Here is a 23,274-nt window from a genome sequence, read left to right as displayed (position 1 = left end):
AAGAGGCAGACAGGACACTCCCCTAGATCAATGAATCTAGAAAGACCTCCAGACACTAATTGTGAAATTCATGAATCATAATTTTAGATAGGAGGTCCTAAGGGCATCCAGGTGGAAGAGATTCCTTACATATAGAGGAAGGTCCATCAGAATAACATCAGACCTGTCCACAGAAACCTGGCAAGTCAGAAAGGGCTGGCAAAACATATTCAGGGCACCAAATGAGAAGAACATCTATATATATAATACTATATCCAGCAAGGCTGACATTCAAAATGGATGGAGAGGTAAAGAGCTTCCAAGACCAGAAGGCTTAAAAGATGATGGGACCACCAAGCCAGCACTACAAGAAATATTAAGGGGGAGAGATTTTATAAAAGAAAGAATCCAAGAGTGACATAGAACAGAAATTTACAGAGACAATCTATAGAAACAAGGACTTCACAGGCAACATGATGTCAAATAAAAACGTATCCTTCAGTAATCACTCTGAAAGCATTTTATAGAAATGAATCTATAAAACGGCACAGGGTTACAGACTGGATTAAACAACAGGACCCATCCATATGCTATCTACAAGAGACGCATTTGGAACCTAAAGATACATCCAGATTGAAAGTGAAGGGACGGAGAAACATCTTTCATACCAATGGGCCTCAAAAGAAAGCTGCAGTACTGATTCTCATATCAGATAAATTAGATTTTAAGCTGAATACTGTAGTTAGAGATATAGAAGGATACTACATCATTCTTAAAGGGGCTATCCACCAAAAAAAATCCAACAATTGTAAATATTTATGCCCCCAATATGGGAACACCCAACTACATAAGCCAATTGTTAATCAAAGTATACAGTCATATTGATATGAATGTTAATCATAGGGGATCTTGACATGCCACTCGGTAATAGATTATCCAAGCAGAAAATTAATAAGGAAACAAGAGCATTGAACGACACATTGGAAAGGGAAATTAGAGAATCAATTCCATTTACTATAGCACCAAGAACCATAAGATACCTGGGAACAAATCTAACCAAAGAGGTAAAGGTAAAGGTACTCAAGGAACTACAGAACACTCATGTAAGAAATTGAAGACAACACAAAAAAGATGGAAAATCTTTCCATGCCCATGGGATGAGATGAGATGGGATCAGAAGAATAAACATTGTTAAAATGTCTATACTGCCCAGAGCAATCTACACTTTCAATGCCATCCCCATCAAAATTCCACTGGCTTTTTTCAAAGTCAGGGAACAAACAATCCTAAAATTTGTATGGAACCAGAAAAGATCCTGAATTGCTAAGGAAATGTTGAAAAAGAAAAACAAAACTGGGGCCATCATGTTGCTTGATTTCAAGTTTTACTCAAAGCTGTGATCACCCAGACAGCATGGTACTCGCACCAAAACAGACACATAGACCAGTGGAGTAGAGTGCCCAGATATGGACCCTCAACTCTATGGTCAACTAATCTTTGACAAAGCAGGGCAAATTATCCAGTGGAAAAAAGAGAGTCTCTTCAATAAATGGTGCTGGAAACACTGGACAGCTATGTGTAGAAGGATGAAACTCGACCATTCTCTTATACCATACACAAAGATATACTCGAAATGGATAAAAGACATCAGTGTGAGATGGGAATCTATCAAAATCCTAGAGGAGAATATAGGCAGTAACATCTTCGACATCGGCCACAGCAACATCTTTCAAGATATGTCTCCAAAGGCCAAGGAAACAAAAGCAAAAATGAACTTTTGGGACTTCATCAAGATCAAAAGTTTCTGCATAGCAAAGGAAACAGTCAACAAAACAAAGAAGCACCCCAAGGAATGGGAGAAGATATTCACAAATGACAGTACAGACAAGGGCTGATATGAAAGGTCTATAAAGAACTCCTCAAACTCAACCACCAAAATACAGATAATCCAGTCAAAAAAATGGGCAGAAGACATGAACAGACACTTCTCCAATGAAGACGTACAAATGGCTAAGAGACTACATGGAAAAATGTTCATCATCATTAGCCATCAGGGAGATTCAAATTAAAACCACATTGAGATACCACCTTACACCAGTTAGAATGCCCAAAATTCACAAGACAGGAATCAACAAGTTTGGACAGGAGGTGGAGAAAGGGAACTCTCTTATACTGCTGGTGGGAATTCAAGTTGGTGCAACCACTTTGGAAAACAGTGTGGAGATTCCTTAAGAAATTAAAAATAGAGCTGCCTTATGACCCTGCAATTGCACTACTGGGTATTTACCCCAAAGATATAGATGTAGTGAAAAGAAGGGCCATCCTGTACCCCAATGTTTATAGCAGCAATGGCCACAGTCGCCAAACTGTTGAAAGAACCAAGATGCCCTTCAACGGATGAATGGATAAGGAAGATGTGGTCCTAAGGAATAGCACGGAGGACATTGGGAGATGAAGAGAAGAAGTGAGTTGGGGGAAATCAGAGGGGGAGACAAACCGTGAAAGGCTGTGGATTCTGAGAAACCAATGGAGGGTTTTGGAGGGGAGGGGAGTGGGGAGCTGGGAGGGCCTGGTGATGGGTATTAAGAATGGCACGTATTGCATGGAGCACTGGGTGTGGTGCATAAACAATGAATTCTGGAACACTGAAAAGAAATTAAAAAAAAAAGAAAAAAAAAAAAAAAAGGAAGATGTGGTCCATATACACGATGGAGTATTATGCCTCCATCAGAAAGGATGAATACCCAACTTTTTTATCAACATGGAGGGGACTAGAGGAGATTATGCTGAGTGAAATAAGTCAAGCAGAGAGAGTCAATTATCATATGGTTTTACTTGTGAAGCATAAGGAATAATTCGGAGGACAGTGGAAGAAGGAGAGGAGAAGTAAGTTGGGGGAAATAAGGGGAGAAGAACCATGAGAGACTGTGGACTCTGAGAAACAGGTTTTTGGAGGGGAGCTGGGTTGGGGGTTGAGAGAGCCTTGTGTTGGGTATTATGGAGGGCACATATTGCATGGAGCACTGGGTGTGGTACATAAGTAATGAATTCTGGAATGTTGAAAAAATATAATTAAAAAAAAAAAGAAGAAGAACAGGTGTTGGTGAGTATGTGAAGACAGGGGAACCGTTTTACTGCCATAATGCAAACTGTTGCAGTCACTCTGAATAACAAACAATACGGATATTCCTTCAAGTTTAAATACAGAAAAACCCTATGATTCAGCAATTGCGCTACTATTTATACACACACACACACACACACACACACACACACTTAATATTACTCAGCCATCAAATCGAATGAAACCTTTCCATTGCCAGGACTTGGATGGAGCTAGAGTATTTTATGGTAAGTGACATCAGTTTGGTCTGAGAAAGACAAATACCAAATGATTTCACTCACATGTGGAATTTAAGAAAGAGATGAATCTATGGGATGGGAAAAAAAGAAAGGCGGAAGCAAACCATTAATATACTCTTAACCACAGAGAACACACTGAGGGTTCATGGGTGGGACCCGGCTGGGCTAAACTGGAGATAGGTATTGCTTGCTATGATAAGCATTGGGTGTTATATGTAAATGATGAAGCACATATTCTACTCCTGAAACCATATTACACTATACATTAACTAACTAGAATTTACATAAAAATTGAAAAAAAAATCAAGTGAGAAGAATAAAAAAAAAATCACAAGATACAAAGTCAACATACAATAATCTATTGCATTTCTGTGGTCTAAAAATGACTTATGTCAAGGAACAATTAGGAAAACAATTTATAGCCTTTTATACTAACATAAGTAACAATAAAATACTTTTCAATAAATTTAACCTAGGATGTGAAATATGTATACATTGAAAACTCTAAAACACTGATCAAGGAAGTTGAAGATATATCCTTTCCTTAATATGTGATCCAAGAATCCCACTTCTGAGTGTGTATCAAAGGAAATGAAATCACTATCCCTAAAATAGATATGTATCCCTGTTTACTGCAACATTATTCATAGTAGCCAAGAAATGAAAACATCCTACTTGTCCACTAATTAAGAAAATGTTGTACATAGGGAGAGAACTCAATATTATTCAACCTTTAAAAAACCTTGGACCATTTTTGAAAAAAAAAATGGATGAGTGTGGAAAGCATTTTATTAAGGGACATAAGCCAGACATATAAAAAATAATACTTTATGGTATCAACTATATGCAAAACATAACTAGAAAGCAGAGCTTACAGAAATAGAATATGATATCCAGAGGTTGGGGTTGGAGGAAATGAAGAGATGTTGGTCAAAACAGTCAACAATTTTACAATAAAAATTAGATAATTTAGATGGATAAGGACCCATTTTGACAAGCTCAAAATATACCAAACTAGAAAAAAGAAATAAACAATATAGATGGAATTATAACAAGCAAAGAAAAGTTAAGGAAAACCTGCAAGCAAAGAAAAGCACAGATCCAGATGTGTTTTACCAGCCAAACCTAAAAAAGATTTACAGGAAAATGAATACCAATCTTCCTGAACTCTTTCAACAAATAGAAGAAAAGGTCACACAGAACCAAGACTTTTAAAAAATATGGTACAACCCTGTGGAAAATACTCTAATGATTGCTCAACTACAATATAATACAGCAATTCCACTTCTTAGAATATGATACAATAATTTCATTTCTGGATGTATATTGAAAATAATAATTACTCAAGCAATGGCATATATGAAAGTTTGTATCAGAACTACTTCCAATCTTGGATGGCAGCAGACCAGGGGTACCCTAGATTCCCACAGTCACAGGAACACAACGAGGTAATTATCAAATCATCCTAAATCCCCCAGAAATCATTCTGAGGACTGAGATAACAAACTCCACAACTAAAGGGAAAGAAGAGGCCACACTAAACATGGATGGTGGGAAATAGAGAGATGTGGTTTGATGGAGAAATGAACACATGTGCTATGGAGGGGAGGGAGCCCTGGTAGTTGAGAAGGGGGAGAGAGAGAAAGGTAACTATAGGTGATCACAAAAGGAGAACACTTCCCCAAAGCCACTGAAATCAAAAGGGGTTAAAGGCTAGATTTTTAAAAAAAATTTTTTTAATTTTTTTACTTTCTTATTAACATATAATGTATTATTAGCTCCAGGGCTACAGGTCTGTGAAAACCAGGTTACACACTTCATAGCACATACCTTCCCCAATGTCCATAACCCCACCACCCTCTCCCTATCCCTCCTCCGCCGGCAACCCTTGGTTTGTTTTGTGAGATTAAGAGTCTCTTATGGCTTGTCTCCCTTCCTATCTCATCTTGTTTCATTTATTCTTTTCCTACCCCTTAAACCCCCCACATTGCCTCTCAACTTCCTCGTATCCAGGAAATCATATGATAATTGTCTTTCTCTGACTGACTTATTGGAACTAGAGGGTACTATGCTTAGCAAAAGAAAGGCTAGATATTTAAAGGTCAGTGGGCTAGGCTGGGATAGAGCCCTCAGGACACGGCCCTGCTCCTGAATAGGAAGCAAGCAAAGGTACAGATGGCATGGAAACAAGATCAGAAGCCAGCTGGGGCACACAGCAGATTATTCGCTCTCCTTGGAGTGTGTCCCTGAGGAGGCACAGACACCTCCCCGGGAATAAAGGAACTGACTGGCACCATTTTCCTACTCCACCCTTCAGGATATACACAGAGCCATCTATGGGAAGTAGCCCAGAAGCCTACACTGGCTGCCTAAGCTTGCTTAATTGAAGTTGTACTTCAAGGAACTCTGAAAAGACCAGCCCTCTCAGTCAAGCCTGCCTCAGTCCTAGCCTGGTGTATCTACCCCCCCAACAAAAGCCTAGCACAAATTCCTTGCCACACCATGTCTCCCAAACAGAGAGTTCTTCAGGGCCTCAATTCTGATAGACATGGTGTCAGGTCTCATTTCACAAGCAGACCAGAGCACACTTAGTTAAAACTTGCTACATTCTGGCCAGGGTACAAACACTGCACATAGCAGGCAAGAAGAATGTCTACAGACAAGTGGCCTGAGAAATAGATGACTCAAAACACAGCAGCGAGTGCACACAGCACACAGCAGAGACACTCCCTGAAGCATGAGGCCCTGAACCATAGATGACCTCTTCTATACAGGACACTACTATTAGGAGTTAGAGTCATACATGGCTTTTCTAACACAGAGAAGAAGGCAGAAACACAGACAAAATGCAAAGATGGAAGAATTTATCCCACATGAAAGAACGAGTAACATCACAGCCAGAGATCTAAGTGAAACAGATATTTAGAAGACAAAGTTATGGAAATTAATGAAGGTAAATAAGAGAGAAAAAAATAAGGAACATAAGAATAGATTTAGAGAACTCAGTGACTTCATCAAATGTAGTAACATTCACATCATAGAGTCCTTGAAGGAGAGAGAGAAAGGGCGGAGGGGGGGGGGGCAGAAAATTTATTTGAGGAAGTCATAGCTGAAAGCATCCCTAATCTCGGGGAGAAAACAGACATTGAGATCTAGGAGGCACAGAGCACTCCCTTCAGAAATCAACAAAAGCCGGTCAATACCAAGACATACAGTAATTAAAACTACAAAATAGAGTGATAGAGAAAAAAAATCTTAAAAGCAGCAAGACAAACCTCCTTAACTTTCAAGGAAATACCACCATAAGTCTAGCAGAAGATCCATCCACAGAAACTTGGCAGGCCAGAAGAGAGTGGCATTGTATAGTCAACATGCTGAAAGGGAAAAATCTGCAGCCAAGAGCACACTATCCAGCAATCCTGTCATGTAGAAAAGGAGAAGTAAAGAGTTTCCCAGACAAACAAAAATGAAAGGAGATCATGACCACTAAATCAGTCCTGCAAGAAATATTAAAGGGAATTCTTTGAGAACAAAGAAGAGACTGAGGGCGACAAAGACAAGAAAGGATCACAGAAAATCCCCAGAAACAACAAAAATAAATGGCACTAAATACATGAATATCAAGAATTGCTTTGAATGCAAATGCTCTGAGTGGTCTAATCAAAAGACACAGAGTTATCAGAATGGATATAAAACATAAAACCCATCTGTATGCTGCCTACCAAAGACTCATTTTAGACCTAATGGCATCTGCAAGTTGAAAATGAGGGGACAGAGAAATATCTATCATGCAAATGGTGCCAAAGGAAAGCTGGAGTAGCAATACTTATGTCAGACAAAATAGACTTTAAAACAAAGAGTGTTAACAAGAGACAAAGAAAAGCACTGTATAATCATAAAAGGGGACAATCCAACAAGAATATCTAACAATTGTAAGTACTTATGAGCCCAACATGACAGCACCCAAGTATGTAAAATGGTTAATAACAAATATAAAGGAACTCATTGATAATAATACAATAATAGTAGGGACTTTAACACTCTGCTTGCATCAACTGACAGATCACCTAAGCAAAAAGTCAAACAAGAAACGATGGCTTTGAACACTGGACCAGATGGGCTTCATAAATATATTCAAAACACTCCACCCCAAGCAACAGAATACTCACTGTTTTCAAGTGCACATGAGACATTCTCTACAACAGATCACATATCTGGTCTGATATTCTGATCAATAAGTACAGAAAGTGTGAGATCATATGATACATATTTTCTGACCACAATACTATGGAACTTGAGGCCAAAGAAAAAGTCTGGAAGGACCACAAATATACAGAAGTTAAAAAATATCCTTAAAAAAAAAAAAAGAGTGAATGGGTCAACCAGTAAACCAGGAAATCAAAAAAGAAATAAAAAGTACATCGAAATAAAACATAGGAGTCTGAACCCATTGGGATGCAGCAAAGGGGGTCTTACAAGGGAAGTATATAGCAATTCAAACCTACCTCAGGAAGCAAAAAAAAGTCTCAAATACACAACCTAACCTTACATCTAAAACACCTAGAAAAAGGAGAACAAATGAAGTCCAAAGCCAGTAGAAGATAGGAGAAGGAAATAATAAAGATTAGACCAGAAATCAATGACATGGAAAATTAATTAATTAAAGGGGAAAAAAAACCCTCAACTGTTGAAGCCAGAGGCTAGTTCTCTGAAAAAATTAATAAAATTGATAAACATCTAACTAGGTTTATCAAAAAGAAAAGAGAAAGTACCCAAATAAGTAAAATCACAAATGAGAGAAGAGAAATAACATGTAAAACCACAGAAATACAAACAATTACAGGAAATTATTAGAAAAACACATTGGACAACCTGGAAGAAAAGGACATATAAACTACTGACACTTAAAGAGTAAAAAATTGAAAACCTGAGCAGCCTGATAACCAGTAAAGAAACTAAATGAGCAATCAAAACATCTTTTCAAGAAGAAAACATCCAAGAACACATGGCTTCACATGTATATTTACCAAAAACTTAAAGAAAAATTAACACCTATTTTTCTCAAACTATTCCAAAAAATAGAAAAGGAAGGAAGACTTCCAAATTCATTCTATATGACCAGATAAAGACTCCATTCAAAAAGAGAAGTATAGGTCAATATCCCTGATGAACATGGATGCAAAAATTCTCAATAAAATACTAGAAAACTTAATCCCAACAACCCATTAAAAGAATCATTCACCATGATTAAGTGGGATTTATTCCTGAGCTGCAGGGGTGGTTCAATGTCACACATCAATCAACATGAAACGCCACATCAGTAAAAGGATAAGAACCATATGATCACTTCACTAGACACAGAAAAAGCATTTGACAAAGTACAACATCCATTCATGATAAAAACCACCAAGCAAAGTAGGTTTTTAGAGGGAACATGCCTCAACATAATAAAAGTCAATTATGAAAAACCCACAGCTAATATTCTCAAGAGGAAAAACTGATAGTTTTTCTTCAACAAGATAGGGATGTCTACTCTCATCACTATAATTTAACACAGTACTGGAAGTCCTAGCCACAACAATAACACAGACAAAGAAATAACAGACAAGCAAATCAGCAAGGAAGAAGTCAAACTTTCACTCTTTGCAGATGACATAATACTCTAGCTACAAAACCTGAAGGATTCCACCAAAAACCTGCTATAAAGGATATACAAAATTCACTAAGGTTGCAGGATACAAAATCGACATACAGAAATCTGGAATAGTGAAGCAACATAAAGAGAAATTAAGGTAAGCACCACCATTTATAATTTCACTCAAAAACAGCAAGATACCTAGGAATAATCTCACCAAAGAGGAAAATGATCTGTACTCTAAAAACTGAAATTGAAGAGGACACAATGAAATGGAAAAAAAAAAAAATTCCATGCTCATGGACTGGAAGAGCAAATATTGTTAAAATGTCTATTATACCCAAAACAATCTATACATTTAATGCAATCCCTATAAAAATACTACTAGCATTTTCCAAAGAGCTGGGACAAACCTTAAATTTGTATGGAATCACAAAAGACCCAAATGGGCAAAGCAGGCTTGAAAAAGAAAAGCTGGTGGCACCATAGTTCTGGACTTCAGACTACACTACAAAGATGTAATGATTAATACAGTGTGGTACTGACACAAAAAATAGAGGCATAGATCTAAATGGAACAGAACAGAAAACCCAGAAATGAACTCACAATTATATGGTGAATTAACCTTCAACAAAGAAAGAAATATTGAATTAGTGTCTTCAGCAAATGGGTGTTGGGAAAACTGGACAGCAACATGGAAAAGAATGGAACTGGACCACTTTCATACACTATAAACAAAAATATAATAAAAATGGATGAACGACCTAGATGTGAGACATGAAACCATCAAGATCCCGGGAAAGAACACAGGCAGTAACTTCTTTGACAGCGCTCTTAGCAACTGTCTTCTAGATAGGTCTCCTGAGGCAAGGTAAGAAAAGTAAAAATAAACTACTGGAACTTCATCAAAATAGAAAGCTTTTGCATAGTAAAGGAAACAATCAACAAAACTAAAAAGCAACCTATGGAATGGGAGAAGATATCTGAAAATGACATATCTGATAAAGAGTTAGTATCCACAATATATAAAGAACTTAAAACTCCACACCAAAAAAATGAATAGTCTAATTAAAAATGGGCAAAAACACGAAGATATTTTTCCAGATACCCAGATGGCTAACAGACACGTGAAAAGACACTCAACTCACCCATCAACAGGGAAATGAGAAATCAACCCCACAATGGGACTACATTACACTCATCAGACTGGCTAGAATTAACTAGCCAGGAAACAACACATGTTGACAAAGATGCAGAGAGAGAGAAATCCTCTTCCACTGTTGGTAGAAATGCAAATTGGTGCAGCTACTCTGGAAAACAGTACAGAGGTTCCTCTAGATGTTAAAAATAGAGCTACACTACAACCCAGCAACTGAACTACTAGGTATTTACCGAAACAGTACAAAAACACTCATTCAGAATGATACGTGAACTCTGATGTTTGTTTACATTGTTTAAATTGTTTACAATAGCCAAACTATGCATATAGCCCACATGTCCACTGACTTTGAAAGGAAAAAGATGATGTGATACGCACAGGCGCACATACACACACACACACACACACACACACATGCATGCACACACACACACACACACAATGGAATATTACTCAGCCATTAAAAAGCATGTAATCTTGCATTTGCAAGTCAGAGAAAATGAAATACCATATGATTTCACTCATATATGGGATTTAAGAAACAAATGAGCAAAAGGCAAAAATGAGAGAGAGAGGTAAACCTGGAAAAAGACTCTTAAATCTAGAGTAACAAAACAAGATGGCAACCAGAGGAAAGGTAGGTGGATGGGGATTAAGAAGTGTACTTGTGAGGAGAATTGGGTGTTGTATGGAAGTGCTCAATTGCTAAAGTGTACACCTGAAACTAATATTACACTGTATGTTAACTACCTGGAATTTAAGTTAAATTTTTAAAAGAAGAACTATTCCCAGTACCTGTCCCCAAAAAGTTGGGAACCAAAAGGTGGGAATGATCCAAGTATGTGTCCACTTATAAAATGACAAGCACAATGTGGTGCAGATACACAACAGAACATAAATCATAAATAATGAAAGAGTGTCAAAACATAATGAACATCCTAAGTAAAGGAATCTAGAAAAAAGCCCACATATTGTATGATCCAATTTCTAGGAAATACCCAGAACAGACAAATCAGAATAGACAGAAAATTGATGAGTAGTTGCCGGGGGATCTGGGAAGAAAATAAGGAGAGTGACTTACAATGGGTGTTGGGGTTTTCTAGTAGATAACGAACATACTCCAGAGCTAAATGGTGATGGTTGTGGAAACCAGCACCCATTAAGCAGCTGTTCCTTTAATCTTCCCATCCCAACCTCTGGCAGTTACTAAGCTACTTTCTATCTGTCTCTATGTATGCTGTCTGTATGTACATACTAAATGCCACTAAGAAATATGCACACTTAAATGGTGAACATAGTAAATTTTATGTTTTTGTTATTCACCACTTAACAAAACTTTATTAATTATTCATTGAAAAACACTGAACTGCTGAGAACACTGGTGAAGGACTCCCTTTGATCTTTAGGATAAGAAAGCTGCCCTCTTTGGCTTCCCCAAAACATTTTATGTTTACAGTCTCTTTTAATAATTTTGTTATTAAACAAAAGACTAAAACTGTGAGGTGGTAAAAGAAATATAAGGTAGGAAAGCAAAATAAAATATTATACCAATAAATAATGCCCCATTCTTTCCCTTCAAAAAGCAAATATTATTTGGGGAAGGGTGGGGCTTTATAAACAGAGAAAAAGGAGTTTTAAGAAAGTTTAAAATATAAGTACTTTATGAATTTCAAGTTAGTAAACATTTCTTAGATAAGAAGATAAAAATTTCTAGAGTAAAAGTACAATACATTACTGGAGTGGGAAAACAAGCCATAGATAATCTAAATTATTTTTCAATTATATCTTCTTTAGTACCTTTATATAATCAATCCAGTGTTGGAGAAGAACTTGAACTCCGCAGTCTACCCTACTAAACAGTTGATAAAGTAGAGACAAATCCTCAATCCTGTTTTCATCAAGAAGATAGCATAAGCCTGATTATTAGAAACATGAAGACAAAGTCAGCAATATAAATATCCACACCTCAAATATATGTTAAATGATTATTTTGAGATTATTATATTAAGATACTCTATTAAAAATAGTACACTCCTAAACCATACAAATGACAGTAATAACAGTAAGTTTCTTTTAAGCAATAATCAGATGGATAATGAAAAAAAAATTATGCCTCTGGACTATTTGTTTTTTTTTTATTCTCATAACTGCAGCTTTGTAAACCAATGCATATTTCAAATTATTGCCCCCAAATATATGTTATATATTAAAAAAAATACAGTAAACAAGTTTGTAGTATCGAGACTAGTGTGCAGGAAAAATGAGAATTTTTAAATTCTAATTTTTTTTTTTAAGATTTTATTTATGTATTTGACAGAAAGAGATCACAAGTAGGCAGAGAGGCAGGCAGAGAGAGAGAGAGAGGGAAGCAGGCCCCCTGCTGAGCAGAGAGCCCGATGTGGGACTCGATCCCAGGACCCCGAGACCACGACCCGAGCCGAAGGCAGCGGCCCAACCCACCGAGCCACCCAGGCGCCCCTTAAATTCTAATTTTAAAATTCTAACATTCCTTATGATGCAAATTGAAAGTAGATTTTGCAAAATCTACTTTCAATAAATTTTCAATAAATTTTGCAAAATTTATTCCATAAATGAAACAGTAATCTGATAAATTGATTAAACTGTCTTCTAAACTAAACCAAATAAAGCTAAAGAAAATAAGACCCCCCTTTTTTTAAGATAAGAAATTTTGGTTTATTTCAATTATACACACATACTCAAGACTTCTCTGGATTTAGTCTCTACTCATCCTATAAACAGACACCCCTTTTTTAGTAGAAACCCACCTTTTTTTTTCCCCTTGGGGTTTCTTCAAAACTTTGTTCAAAAACTAAATTAGTACCTAATTCTATAAAACTGTTTGAGTGCCTTTTAAAGTTCCTGGATTATTTTTCTAAGTGGCAAATGTTATATATTCTACTGGAAAATACAAGTAAGTCCTCCTATTTTGGTAAATCTAAGAAATAAAGAAGCAAAATGGTGTGAGGCTAGTAAACTATCCATGGTATCAGCTTCCAGAGCTGAAGCCATTAGGAAATTTAATCTATTTTATTCACAGAACACAACATTAGTGCAAAACAAGAAAAAGCACTAATTAAAAATTTTAAAAAGGAAAATGCTAACGGAAGCTCATATAGTTGTATGTTTGTGTGCATAAAGGTTAAAAGGGATATTTATTCGGTGCTAACAATCTTAGGTTTTTTCCTATTCACAAATCCATTATAAAATCTAGTCAATCCTTTATGTAGTTTTTTAACTTTGCTTTAGGGCACCTGGGTGGCTCAGTGCATTAAAACCCTGCCTCTGGAGTATTATGCCTCCATCAGAAAGGATGAATACCCAACTTTTGTAGCAACATGGACGGGACTGGAAGAGATTATGCTGAGCGAAATAAGTCAAGCAGAGAGAGTCAAGTATCATATGGTCTCACTTATTTGTGGAGCATAACAAAGAACATGGAGGACATGGGGAGATGGAGAGGAGAAGGGAGTTGTGGGAAATTGGAAGGAGTGGTGAACCATGAGAGACTATGGACTCTGAAAAACAACCAAAGGGTTTTGAAGGGGCGGGGGTGGGAGGTGGGGGAATCAGGTGGAGGGTAATAGAGAGGGCACATATTGCATGGAGCACTGGGTGTGGTACAAAAACAATGAGTACTGTTACGCTGAAAATAATAAATAAATTTAAAAAAACAACAACAAAAACCTCTGTCTTTGGCTCAGGTCATGATCCCAGAGTCCTAGGATGGATCCCCCCAGCATCAGGCTCTTTGCTCAGCGGGGAGCTTGCTTCCTCTTCTCTCTGCCTGCCTCTCTGCCTACTTGTGATCTCTGTCAAATAAATAAAATCTTAAAATAAATAAATAAATTAAATAAACCATAACAACTTAAGGTTTTAGATAACTGTGACTTCAGTAGAGTATAAAGTTGGTGTTGAATGAAATAGCATTTTCAGAGTGTGTGCAAAGGGCTGAGTTTCAGGATCATCACAACTGATAAATATGCTTAGATTATGCTTAAGTTACTTAGGAAAATGAATGCTAAATAAAACTTTTATCTCTTTTCCTAAAACTATTTTTTTTTTAAATTTCAGAAGTCTTCCAAGTTCCCTTATATAGTAAATCAAATTAATTCTTCTAACGGTAATTCTGAGTCAAATTGAATGATTTGCAAACTAAATTTTCCATATATATTTATGGCCAGGCCAGAAAGCTGCCTAACATTGCTGCTCCCCCAGTCACTTGGAGTGAAGCGCCAAGTAGCTTGTATGCAGCCCTGCTAATACTGCCATGAGAAGCTCCAGGGAGAGCCACGCAGCCTGGACCAGTCTGCAAGCTTCAAATCATGCGATTCCTAGGCGCTTGAGAAAGGCACTGCCCAGTGTAGAGGGCTAAAGATGCCCCTGAGACATAGCAGCAGTTCAAGTAGGTTGCTTATTTTTAATAAATCTCTTTTTGATGATGTGAATGTACATTTAACATGGGAAAAAAAACCAGTATTTGTGTTTTCTCTACTCTATTTTATATTTCTCTTGTCAAAAAAAATAGTTAATTTTAGTTTATCTGTTTATAAGTCACTTCAAGTGATAATAAGGAAACATAATAACTAAATATGTACGATAAGAGTAAAACAAAGTTATAGAACAGTTTGGATTAACAGGTGAAACCAAGTCCTTGCCCAATGATAAAATTACCTTAATTAATGCAATAGTCTCTCTTCTTAACCATAAAGCCAGGTCTCCCTCTTTCTCTACAAAGTTACTAGAATATTCTCCTACATGCTCTTTCTGCTCAAAAATATTTCAGTCATATCTACAATATAACCCAACTGTTCAAGAAGCCAATGTGATCAATTACATTTACTCTCTCCAGATTAAAACCAACATTCATCGCTCGCTAATAAAATCTTCTCAGGATACTTCAGCAACACTGACCCTCCCTTTTTACCTTTTTATCTTTTTTGCCTAAATCTTTTTCTTGGTTAGAGGTCACTAGGCAGACTCTCCTTTTCTTTAAAAAAAAAACAACAAAAAACAAACAAAAAAACATTTATTTAGTTATTTGAGCGATAGCATGCCCATTCACGAGGGGAGAAGATCAAGGGAAAGACCCTTGTGTTGAGCCTGGAAGTGTGAACTGTTGAGTGGGACTGGACAGAGGCGAGGATCTCTGGACCCTGAAATCACAACCTGAGCTGAAACCAAGAGTCCCATGAAACTTAACGAGCTAAGCCACCCAGTGGCCTCCAGACTCTCCTTCTTTCACTGTGTGCTTCTTTACAACTTTAGGTTTTAGTTTACGTGCACTCGCTCAGTCAGGCTTTCCAAAGAAGCCTTCACCCTGTATCAAGACCACCACTTTTGCACCAGGAAGAAAACACTCAATACATATTTATTGAACAAATGATAATCTTATGGGGAGAATGTGAAAATACCAGAAGGAAAACAAAACCTGTGCTCCAGAGAACCTGTAATCTAAGGTTTTAAAACACCAGAAAAATATATTATATAATTAAACTACATTAAATAGTGTAATACATTTTTCAAATGCTAGCCAAAAAACCCTCCACAACATTACTATTTTGAGGTACATAAATAACTCTCATCTAGTATTCTTAACTTTAAGAAACCCGACGAAACTTACATGAAATAAACTACTTTGCAAATGAGAAAAAAATTGTATATCATTTCATATATATCACTTCCAAAGAAGATGTATAACACAGAACACAATAATTAAATTTAAAAATTAAAAAAATAAGATTATTTTTCCTTAGTCCTATTTTGTCAGACATATCTGTTCTTGTTTACCTTTCTGAAGAACTGCTGATAAATGTTCACCTAGAAGCTGCTTTTCTACAATAGCAATTAGTAGCTTCCTGTTTAAAAACAAAATTTTAGATTACTAAAAGATTCTCATACTGGAGAGTTAAAACTACTCCCCAAGAGGGTAGTGCCTTTGTTATCAATTTTGACTTCTTAAATTGTTACTCACGTATTATTACTATAAAATTGCTATTTTTGATGGTCTTAATCATTTTCAGTAAGATTGAATTTTATTGCATGAACTTCTCCTGATTTTAAATATCACCTGTAATTATCATTACCTAATTGGAGGAAATTAGGTAATAATAGACAATGAGTTTACATTAAAAAATTTCTTTCATCTCTAATTCAACAAGATCAACAACAAATTTTCCTACTTTGGCTCCCCAAAAACTTGAAAAATAAACTTAACGAAGAAATTTGTTAGGCATTCCCATTACTTTGATACAAATGAAGAAGGGGGAGGAATTAAGAAAAAAAAGGAAAGAAATTTATGATTTCATCTTATCCTATGATAATTATTAATCTCTTTAAATAGTAGTGATCTTAAAGTATAATAAATATATAATCATATATATAATTATGTAATACATAATTCTTACTGTGTGTTAATGTGTAGGTAGGTTCTAACTCTGTCTACCTCTTCTTCTAAGAGCTTCTGGATATGGTAAAGACACCCAGGAATCTGAAAAAATATTTTAAATTTCCTATTTCTAAGAATCATAAGAATTAAAGCACAAAAGTTACAAACAAAAACAAGCAAGCAGGGAAACATAAATATCCCTGTCTTAAATCAGTTTAGTTTCATAAAGACACAGGTACATGCTCCGTTCATTTCTATATAATCAGAATCCCAAGAATTATACAACAGAGTATAATTTGTAATTGGAAATGCTGTGATTTGAAACTAAATATAAGTACAACAAAACCATAAAATACTCAAGCAAAGGGCTGCCAGAAATGAAAAGAGAAACTGAAAATTCAACAACAGCTGGTGACATCAGTAGCTGGTGGCATATATGTATATGCTATATAGTATATATAGGATATACATATGTGATTATAAAACAATATATACGATAAGATATAAAAATAAGATATGATAGGCTTTGGATATCTATATATATATCCATATCTATATAGCTATAAATATCTTATATATAAGAGAAGTATCTTATATATAAGATAAATAATGGATAGGGTGCCAAGATAAAAAGATAAATAATGGATAGAGCACCAAGACAAAAACAAGCAAGGACACAGAAGTCTTTAACAACACTAAACAGGAACTAACAGGTCTTTGCAAAACACCCCCAACAATAGAATACACATTCTACTTAAGCACACATGCAGCATTCAGCAAGACAGACCCCCTCAAACCACAAAACAAGAGAATGTATTTAAAAAGAATGGAATCATACAAATTATACCCAAAAATCGTACTATGTGTGCTCATTTATCACAACTGGAGTGAAAATGGGGTATTTTGAGAATTTGAGAAATGTGAGAAATTCACAAATATGTGGAAATTAAACATGACATTTCTCAACAACTAATATGTCAAAGAAGAAATCAAGAGGGAAACTAGCAAGTACTTTAACATAATTGAAAATAAAGCCAGAATGTATTGAAAATTAAGGATTACAGCTAACATATTATTACAGGGCAATTTATAGCTGCAAATAACTAGATTTGAAATGGAAAGATCTCAAAACAATAACCTAACTTTTTTAACCCAATTTTCTACCTAAAAACACTAGGAAAAGATCAAACAAACCTGAGGCAAGCAAAAAATAATAGTGTGGCATTTAATGAAATAGAAATTAGAAAATCAACTGGAAAACAAAACAAAACAAACAAACAAAAAAAACAAGAGCTGGTTCTTTGAAAAGGTCAACAAAACTGACAAAATTTTAGCACAACTGATGAAGAAGAAAAGAAAAAATAATGTGTCAGTAAGAAAAATATGTCAAAATACATACAGGAATTATAAACATCTCATTGGAGATGGAGAACCATCTTCACAAGGATTTAATGATCTGTTCTACAGATAATGAAAGAATTTTAAATTATCTCGATTTCAAGTACCTCCTTTTTTTGCACTATCTTCCTTCCCTCTGCTGCATAGAACTGGCTTGTTTCTTCTAAGAATTTATTCTCAAATGATTCTTGGTAAATCTAAGATGAAATATATTAAAAAAAAAAAAAAAACCTCAGTTAAAATCTATCTTTAAAATACCAGATTAGAAATTAGTTTTCAATTTAACTAAACTTAAAGAATTACTTACCTGTAGATCAGAAAGCATAGTTAAAAGCCTTTGAATCAGACATCGATCAATAATTTCACCATGTCTTTCTTTTTCAATCAACAGAAGAATTCCATCTATGATCCTGTTGTGAACATTCTGATCACAAATTATATATGATTTAAATAATTCAAGGCCCATGTCCCTGAAACGACAAAAAAATAAATACCTGCCTAAATAAATAATATTTTTGAGACCCTGTAAATTTGGTGTTTTTTTTTTTTGCCATCAGTTATACTTTCTTATATATATTGCACTTCCCCACAAGCAAAAGAAAATATACTGTGATGTAAAGTTCATTCTATCTACAGGAGGCTAAATTCTTCTTTGTTTTTGATGGTCTGAAATCAATCGAAATAAATAAGATTTCAGAGTATATTAAGTATACTGGATGTCATGCATAATTCTAATTTAAAAATAAACAAAGTAAAATTTAGGATGATTCCAAAACTGCTACAATCACCCTATTTTAGATTTTTCAGCCTCCATTAACACAATTTAGTATCAATTTACTGACTTTCTAGTGTTTTAATAATAAAGTATATGAAATATGATGTTATCCTAGAAGATATATTAGAATTTGTATGTTTCTGAAATAAGATAGTTTATAAACACTGAGGTCAATTAAAAATTGACATAAATAGTGCTACTGTGTAGCACTATTTATACAATTTCAAAAATTTTTGTTTCATGATAAATATAGAGAAATACAAATTTTTGAAATTATTTTTGAAAGTTTATAAATTTATCTTACTAGATCTTCTTTCAGTTAGGAGATAAATAAGTAATCAAAAATTATATACAACAATTTTTCAATTATTTGTATCCTTACCATATGGAAGACAACATCGAAATTTGAGAAACATAAGTTCTATCTAGGAACAGAAAAATGTTCCTAATCATGCTCTGTCAGAAATAAAACAAAGGTAAAACATTATGTCTGAAAATAATTTTGGGGGTTAAATTATTAATTCTTAAGGAAAGCATATTATTTATAAACATCACTACCAATCTATAAATCAAACCTGGTCAGTAGTGTATTTATTCATCTCGGAAAGAGAACCTTTCAAATTTTTCATTTTTTTTTCTACATTGCTAGTTGTTAAATAATAAAGATTAATGGAGATATATAAATAAAAATTACTCACATAGCTTACTCATGTAAAAACTAAGAAACAATAGAAGATTAGAGGCCAGAAAATAAAAGAGAGCTAGAGTTGTGGATAATAAAACAAGAAGAAATATAAGGAATTCACAGGAATACCTACCTAGGACCAAGGCTATGTACAAATATAAGATCTTATGCTTTGTATTTGAAGACACACAGAGTAACAAGAGAATTCTTTACTCTGAATGTAATGGTTATGTATAAATTAATTGCAACGTGAGCATATACAGGAATACCAGTTCTCAAATATTCTTGTCTCAAGACCTCTTTTGAAGAGTATTGATGAAACCAGAGAATTTTCACTAGTGTGTTATATGGTAATATCTGCTATACTAGAAAAATAAAATGAGAAAACACTAAGGATTAAATTTGGTGATAAATTTAGTAACAAAAATTCAGTGAATTTGTTAAGAAGTAAGTTTTTAGTCATTTCAATTTTAAAACAGTAATTGCCAAAGGATATGAGCTTTCACTTATAATACGAATAAATTTTAGAGATCTAATGTAAAGCAAGGTGGTAAAAATTAAACACCCTGTATACTGAAAAACACTTGAAAGTTAATGAAATCCTTAAATGTTCCAGTAATTATGTGAGGTGATGTAGGTGTTATCTAGTGCTACTGAGGTGATCATTTTGCAGTATATAAATGTATCAAATCATCACACTGTATATCTTAAACTTGCACAAAGCTATGTCTCAATTATATCTCAAAAAATGTGCAAAGAATTCATCATGTAAAAAAAGAAACAGAGCATTAATAATTTAAATACACCTTAATGTATAATGCAAACTTGCTTTCGTAAACAGATGGGGAAAGCCAAATGAGAAACAAGAGAAAACCAGAGAAGTATAAAGAGATAAGAGCCTGAAAAGTACAAAAAGAGTGACAAATATCTTAAACAATGACTAAGAATTTTTCCAGGAAGTATTTTCCAGCCTATCTGGTCCAATATTGCATGGAGTAACAAACATACATAGCATGCTTGTTTCGCCTTACATACAATCCTTTAAACTGGATCAAAAACCCAGAAAGTTGGCCTAAATATGGTCTTTCACTTTTGTGGCAAGTTCATGATCTCTATAAATAATGTGATTAAATTTATAAGATTTTAAAATATGCTTGTATAATCTTAACTTTGGCAATGATTGTATTCACAGATAATTTGTTTTTGGAAAATATGTACTTTTTTGCTTTAACTTAAAACATTTATGGCATCTCTTTGCTGATTCCCCTTGGAGCTCTGCACAGAGCGTTTGGAAGTGTTACAGGAATACGTAATTACGCTGTCCAGAGAATCTTGTCATGTAACAGCACTGTGCGAGATTAAGGAGATTGATAGTTGCACGATTCACAGCCTTAATTTTGAGCCAAGACTCATGATCACTTTTCTAAGTAAGTGTGAAGACTAGAAAGCTGTGATGTAGTAGCCATCTACATAACTAAGAAGTATATGAGTGAGAATCGGAAATGAGTGAGAATGAGTTTAATAACTCCAAACAATCACTTAAACAGTTAAATTCACATCCCTCTCCCTTTGAATTCCTGTAAGATAAGCTCCACAAGAGGCACAAAGCATTAGCTTTTTCTTCTTCTTATGGAGGCAGCCAAAGATTTTGCTGTCAGAGTAAGGGGACCTATGTCAAATCTTGTTCTGTCTCAGGGGCAGGGACAACCAAGAGTAAGAGGAACTTTTGGAGATGATATGTTTGTTCACTATTGATTATGATGGTGGCTTCCCAGAGGTATAAATATGTTAAAACTTACTGAACTATAGGCTCAAGTAAGTATCTGTGGTCTATCATATATCAGTTATGCCCCAATAAAGATGTTTTCAAAAAGAACCATAAAAGGGGCGCCTGGGTGGCTCAGTGGGTTAAAGCCTCTGCCTTCGGCTCAGGTCATGATCCCAGGGTCCTGGGATGGAGCCCCGCATCGGGCTCTCTGCTCAGCAGGGAGCCTGCTTCCTCCTCTTTCTCTGCCTGCTTCTCTACCTACTTGTGGTCTCTCTCTGTCAAGTAAATAAATAAAAAATCTTTAAAAAAAAAAAAAACCATAAAAAAAATCAGATAAATACTTTCATGTCATAATTCATGTGGGCCATCCCTTTTATATTTTAAAAAATATAAATTCTTATCACTATTTTAAAGAATATGAAGAGTTTAGTCTATCTAGCTGTCTTTATGTACAAAACTGGGAAAAATGCTTTCCATCAGTGAAGATTTAAATTCAGTTTTGTTTTCACACATTAAATAAAAATTTAAAACTTGTAGTAATTGTATTAACACATTATATTACCTCATAGTTTATTATGCCAAAATTGAAAAGCGACCACAATTTGCATCAGATTTTTATCTTCAAAACACATAAATATTTTATGTCAAAATATTTAAAACAGTTTATCTGTCTAATTTAGTATAAGTCCCTTTGTTATAGCTCCAATTCCTTTATAGCACATTCCCTTGTATATTCAAACCTCAGATGATAAATTACTAATTTCAGGTAGTACTTACTTAGTGAAACCCAATCTGGCATATATTTTGTGACATTCATTTAATCTCAAATTAATGCTAAATACAACTATATCTAAAATATAATTACCTCTTTGGAAAAAAAAGTTTTCCAAACTGTAGGCAAACCAGTAAATTACAGTTGAAATTTTAAAGAACTAAGAATAGACTTCTCCCATAAAATCCTTTCCAAATTTGCTTTTAAATAAAGCATGAGTTACTACACTTTGGATTATTTCTTTTATAGACCATCTAACACATTCCATAATAATTTTCTTAACTAAAAATATAATTTCTACAAACTACCATTTGTCTGCCATGATTTTGCCAGCACTTATCCATTTTCTTTAGAAAAGGGCCAGTATCCAAAGAATACATGAAGTAATGTTAAGAAAATCTTATATTCTAAAACTGATACACATTCTGCAAATGGAAGATACAACTTCCAAAAGATAGTATTTGATAAAACTGATTAATGCTAACCATAAGTCCAAGAATCTCTATGTGTTACACAAATAAAATTAATCTTATATGCCAAATTAATTATTCCACTCAACAGACACTGACATGAAAATTGGACAAAATAGGAAAAACAACTCAAAGGGGAAAAAAGGATACTCTCTGAACTGATGAATTTCTGCTTTGATGTGCTCTTCACAAAGCTGCTTCAACTGTTTATATAAGTTTGCTGATAAATTGTAGGAGCAAAGATTTTCAACACTCTGAAAATTAAAAATGTATATGTGTAAGTCGAAAAAAACAAAATACAGTTTAAATTACTGCTTCCACCTTTATTGAAAATATTGAATACTGAGTATTAACTTCATATGAATTTATAAATGAATAGGAATTTAATGACTATTAAATAATAAAAAAATAGTTCAGCATTAATAATTCAGAAAATGTATTTAAAATTCTTCCATCCAAATCAGTATATACAAACCCATTCTTAAGCAGTCATTCTAAGTATCCAGACAGTTACCATAATTAACTCTTTAAAATTTAAAATAATTCCTTCACATTAGATGGTTAAACCATAAGTTAAACGACATCTTGACTTTCAGAATATTTAAAAGGTCATAATTTTTGTATCAATTTTTTTTCTTTGTATAAAATTTAAAAATTAAGAAATGAATTTATGATAATGAATAAAATAATTTCACCCATACAAATTTAATAAAGTGTGGCTTAAAATGCCTGTAAAAACAATAAAAAAAACCACTTTATTTATATTAAAATACACCCCACTGACCTCTGGAGTGATGTCACCAAAAATGGTGGAAAACTCTAACTCTCCATTAAATTAAAAAAAAAAAAAATTGGTCCAGCAAA

At 34.5% G+C, this 23,274-nt stretch overlaps 1 protein-coding gene across 1 annotated transcript in view; it reads right to left on the bottom strand.

The window, feature by feature from the left end:
* The window catches only part of LOC123935861 (cullin-4B-like), a 109,757-nt gene that overhangs the window by 78,256 nt on the left and 8,227 nt on the right, over positions 1–23,274 (bottom strand). The window contains 8 exon segments of the mRNA XM_045996700.1: positions 11,934–12,052; positions 15,945–16,012; positions 16,562–16,644; positions 18,048–18,137; positions 18,248–18,410; positions 19,098–19,171; positions 22,249–22,339; positions 22,561–22,664. Coding sequence (XP_045852656.1) covers positions 11,934–12,052; positions 15,945–16,012; positions 16,562–16,644; positions 18,048–18,137; positions 18,248–18,410; positions 19,098–19,171; positions 22,249–22,339; positions 22,561–22,664 — 792 coding nt within the window.

This window comes from Meles meles, chromosome Y (genome assembly GCF_922984935.1).
Source record: "Meles meles chromosome Y, mMelMel3.1 paternal haplotype, whole genome shotgun sequence".
In the NCBI taxonomy this organism is placed as follows: Eukaryota; Metazoa; Chordata; class Mammalia; order Carnivora; family Mustelidae; genus Meles; species Meles meles.
The sequence above is the reverse complement of the archived record's forward strand: the minus strand, read 5'-3'. Positions and strand labels throughout refer to the sequence as shown.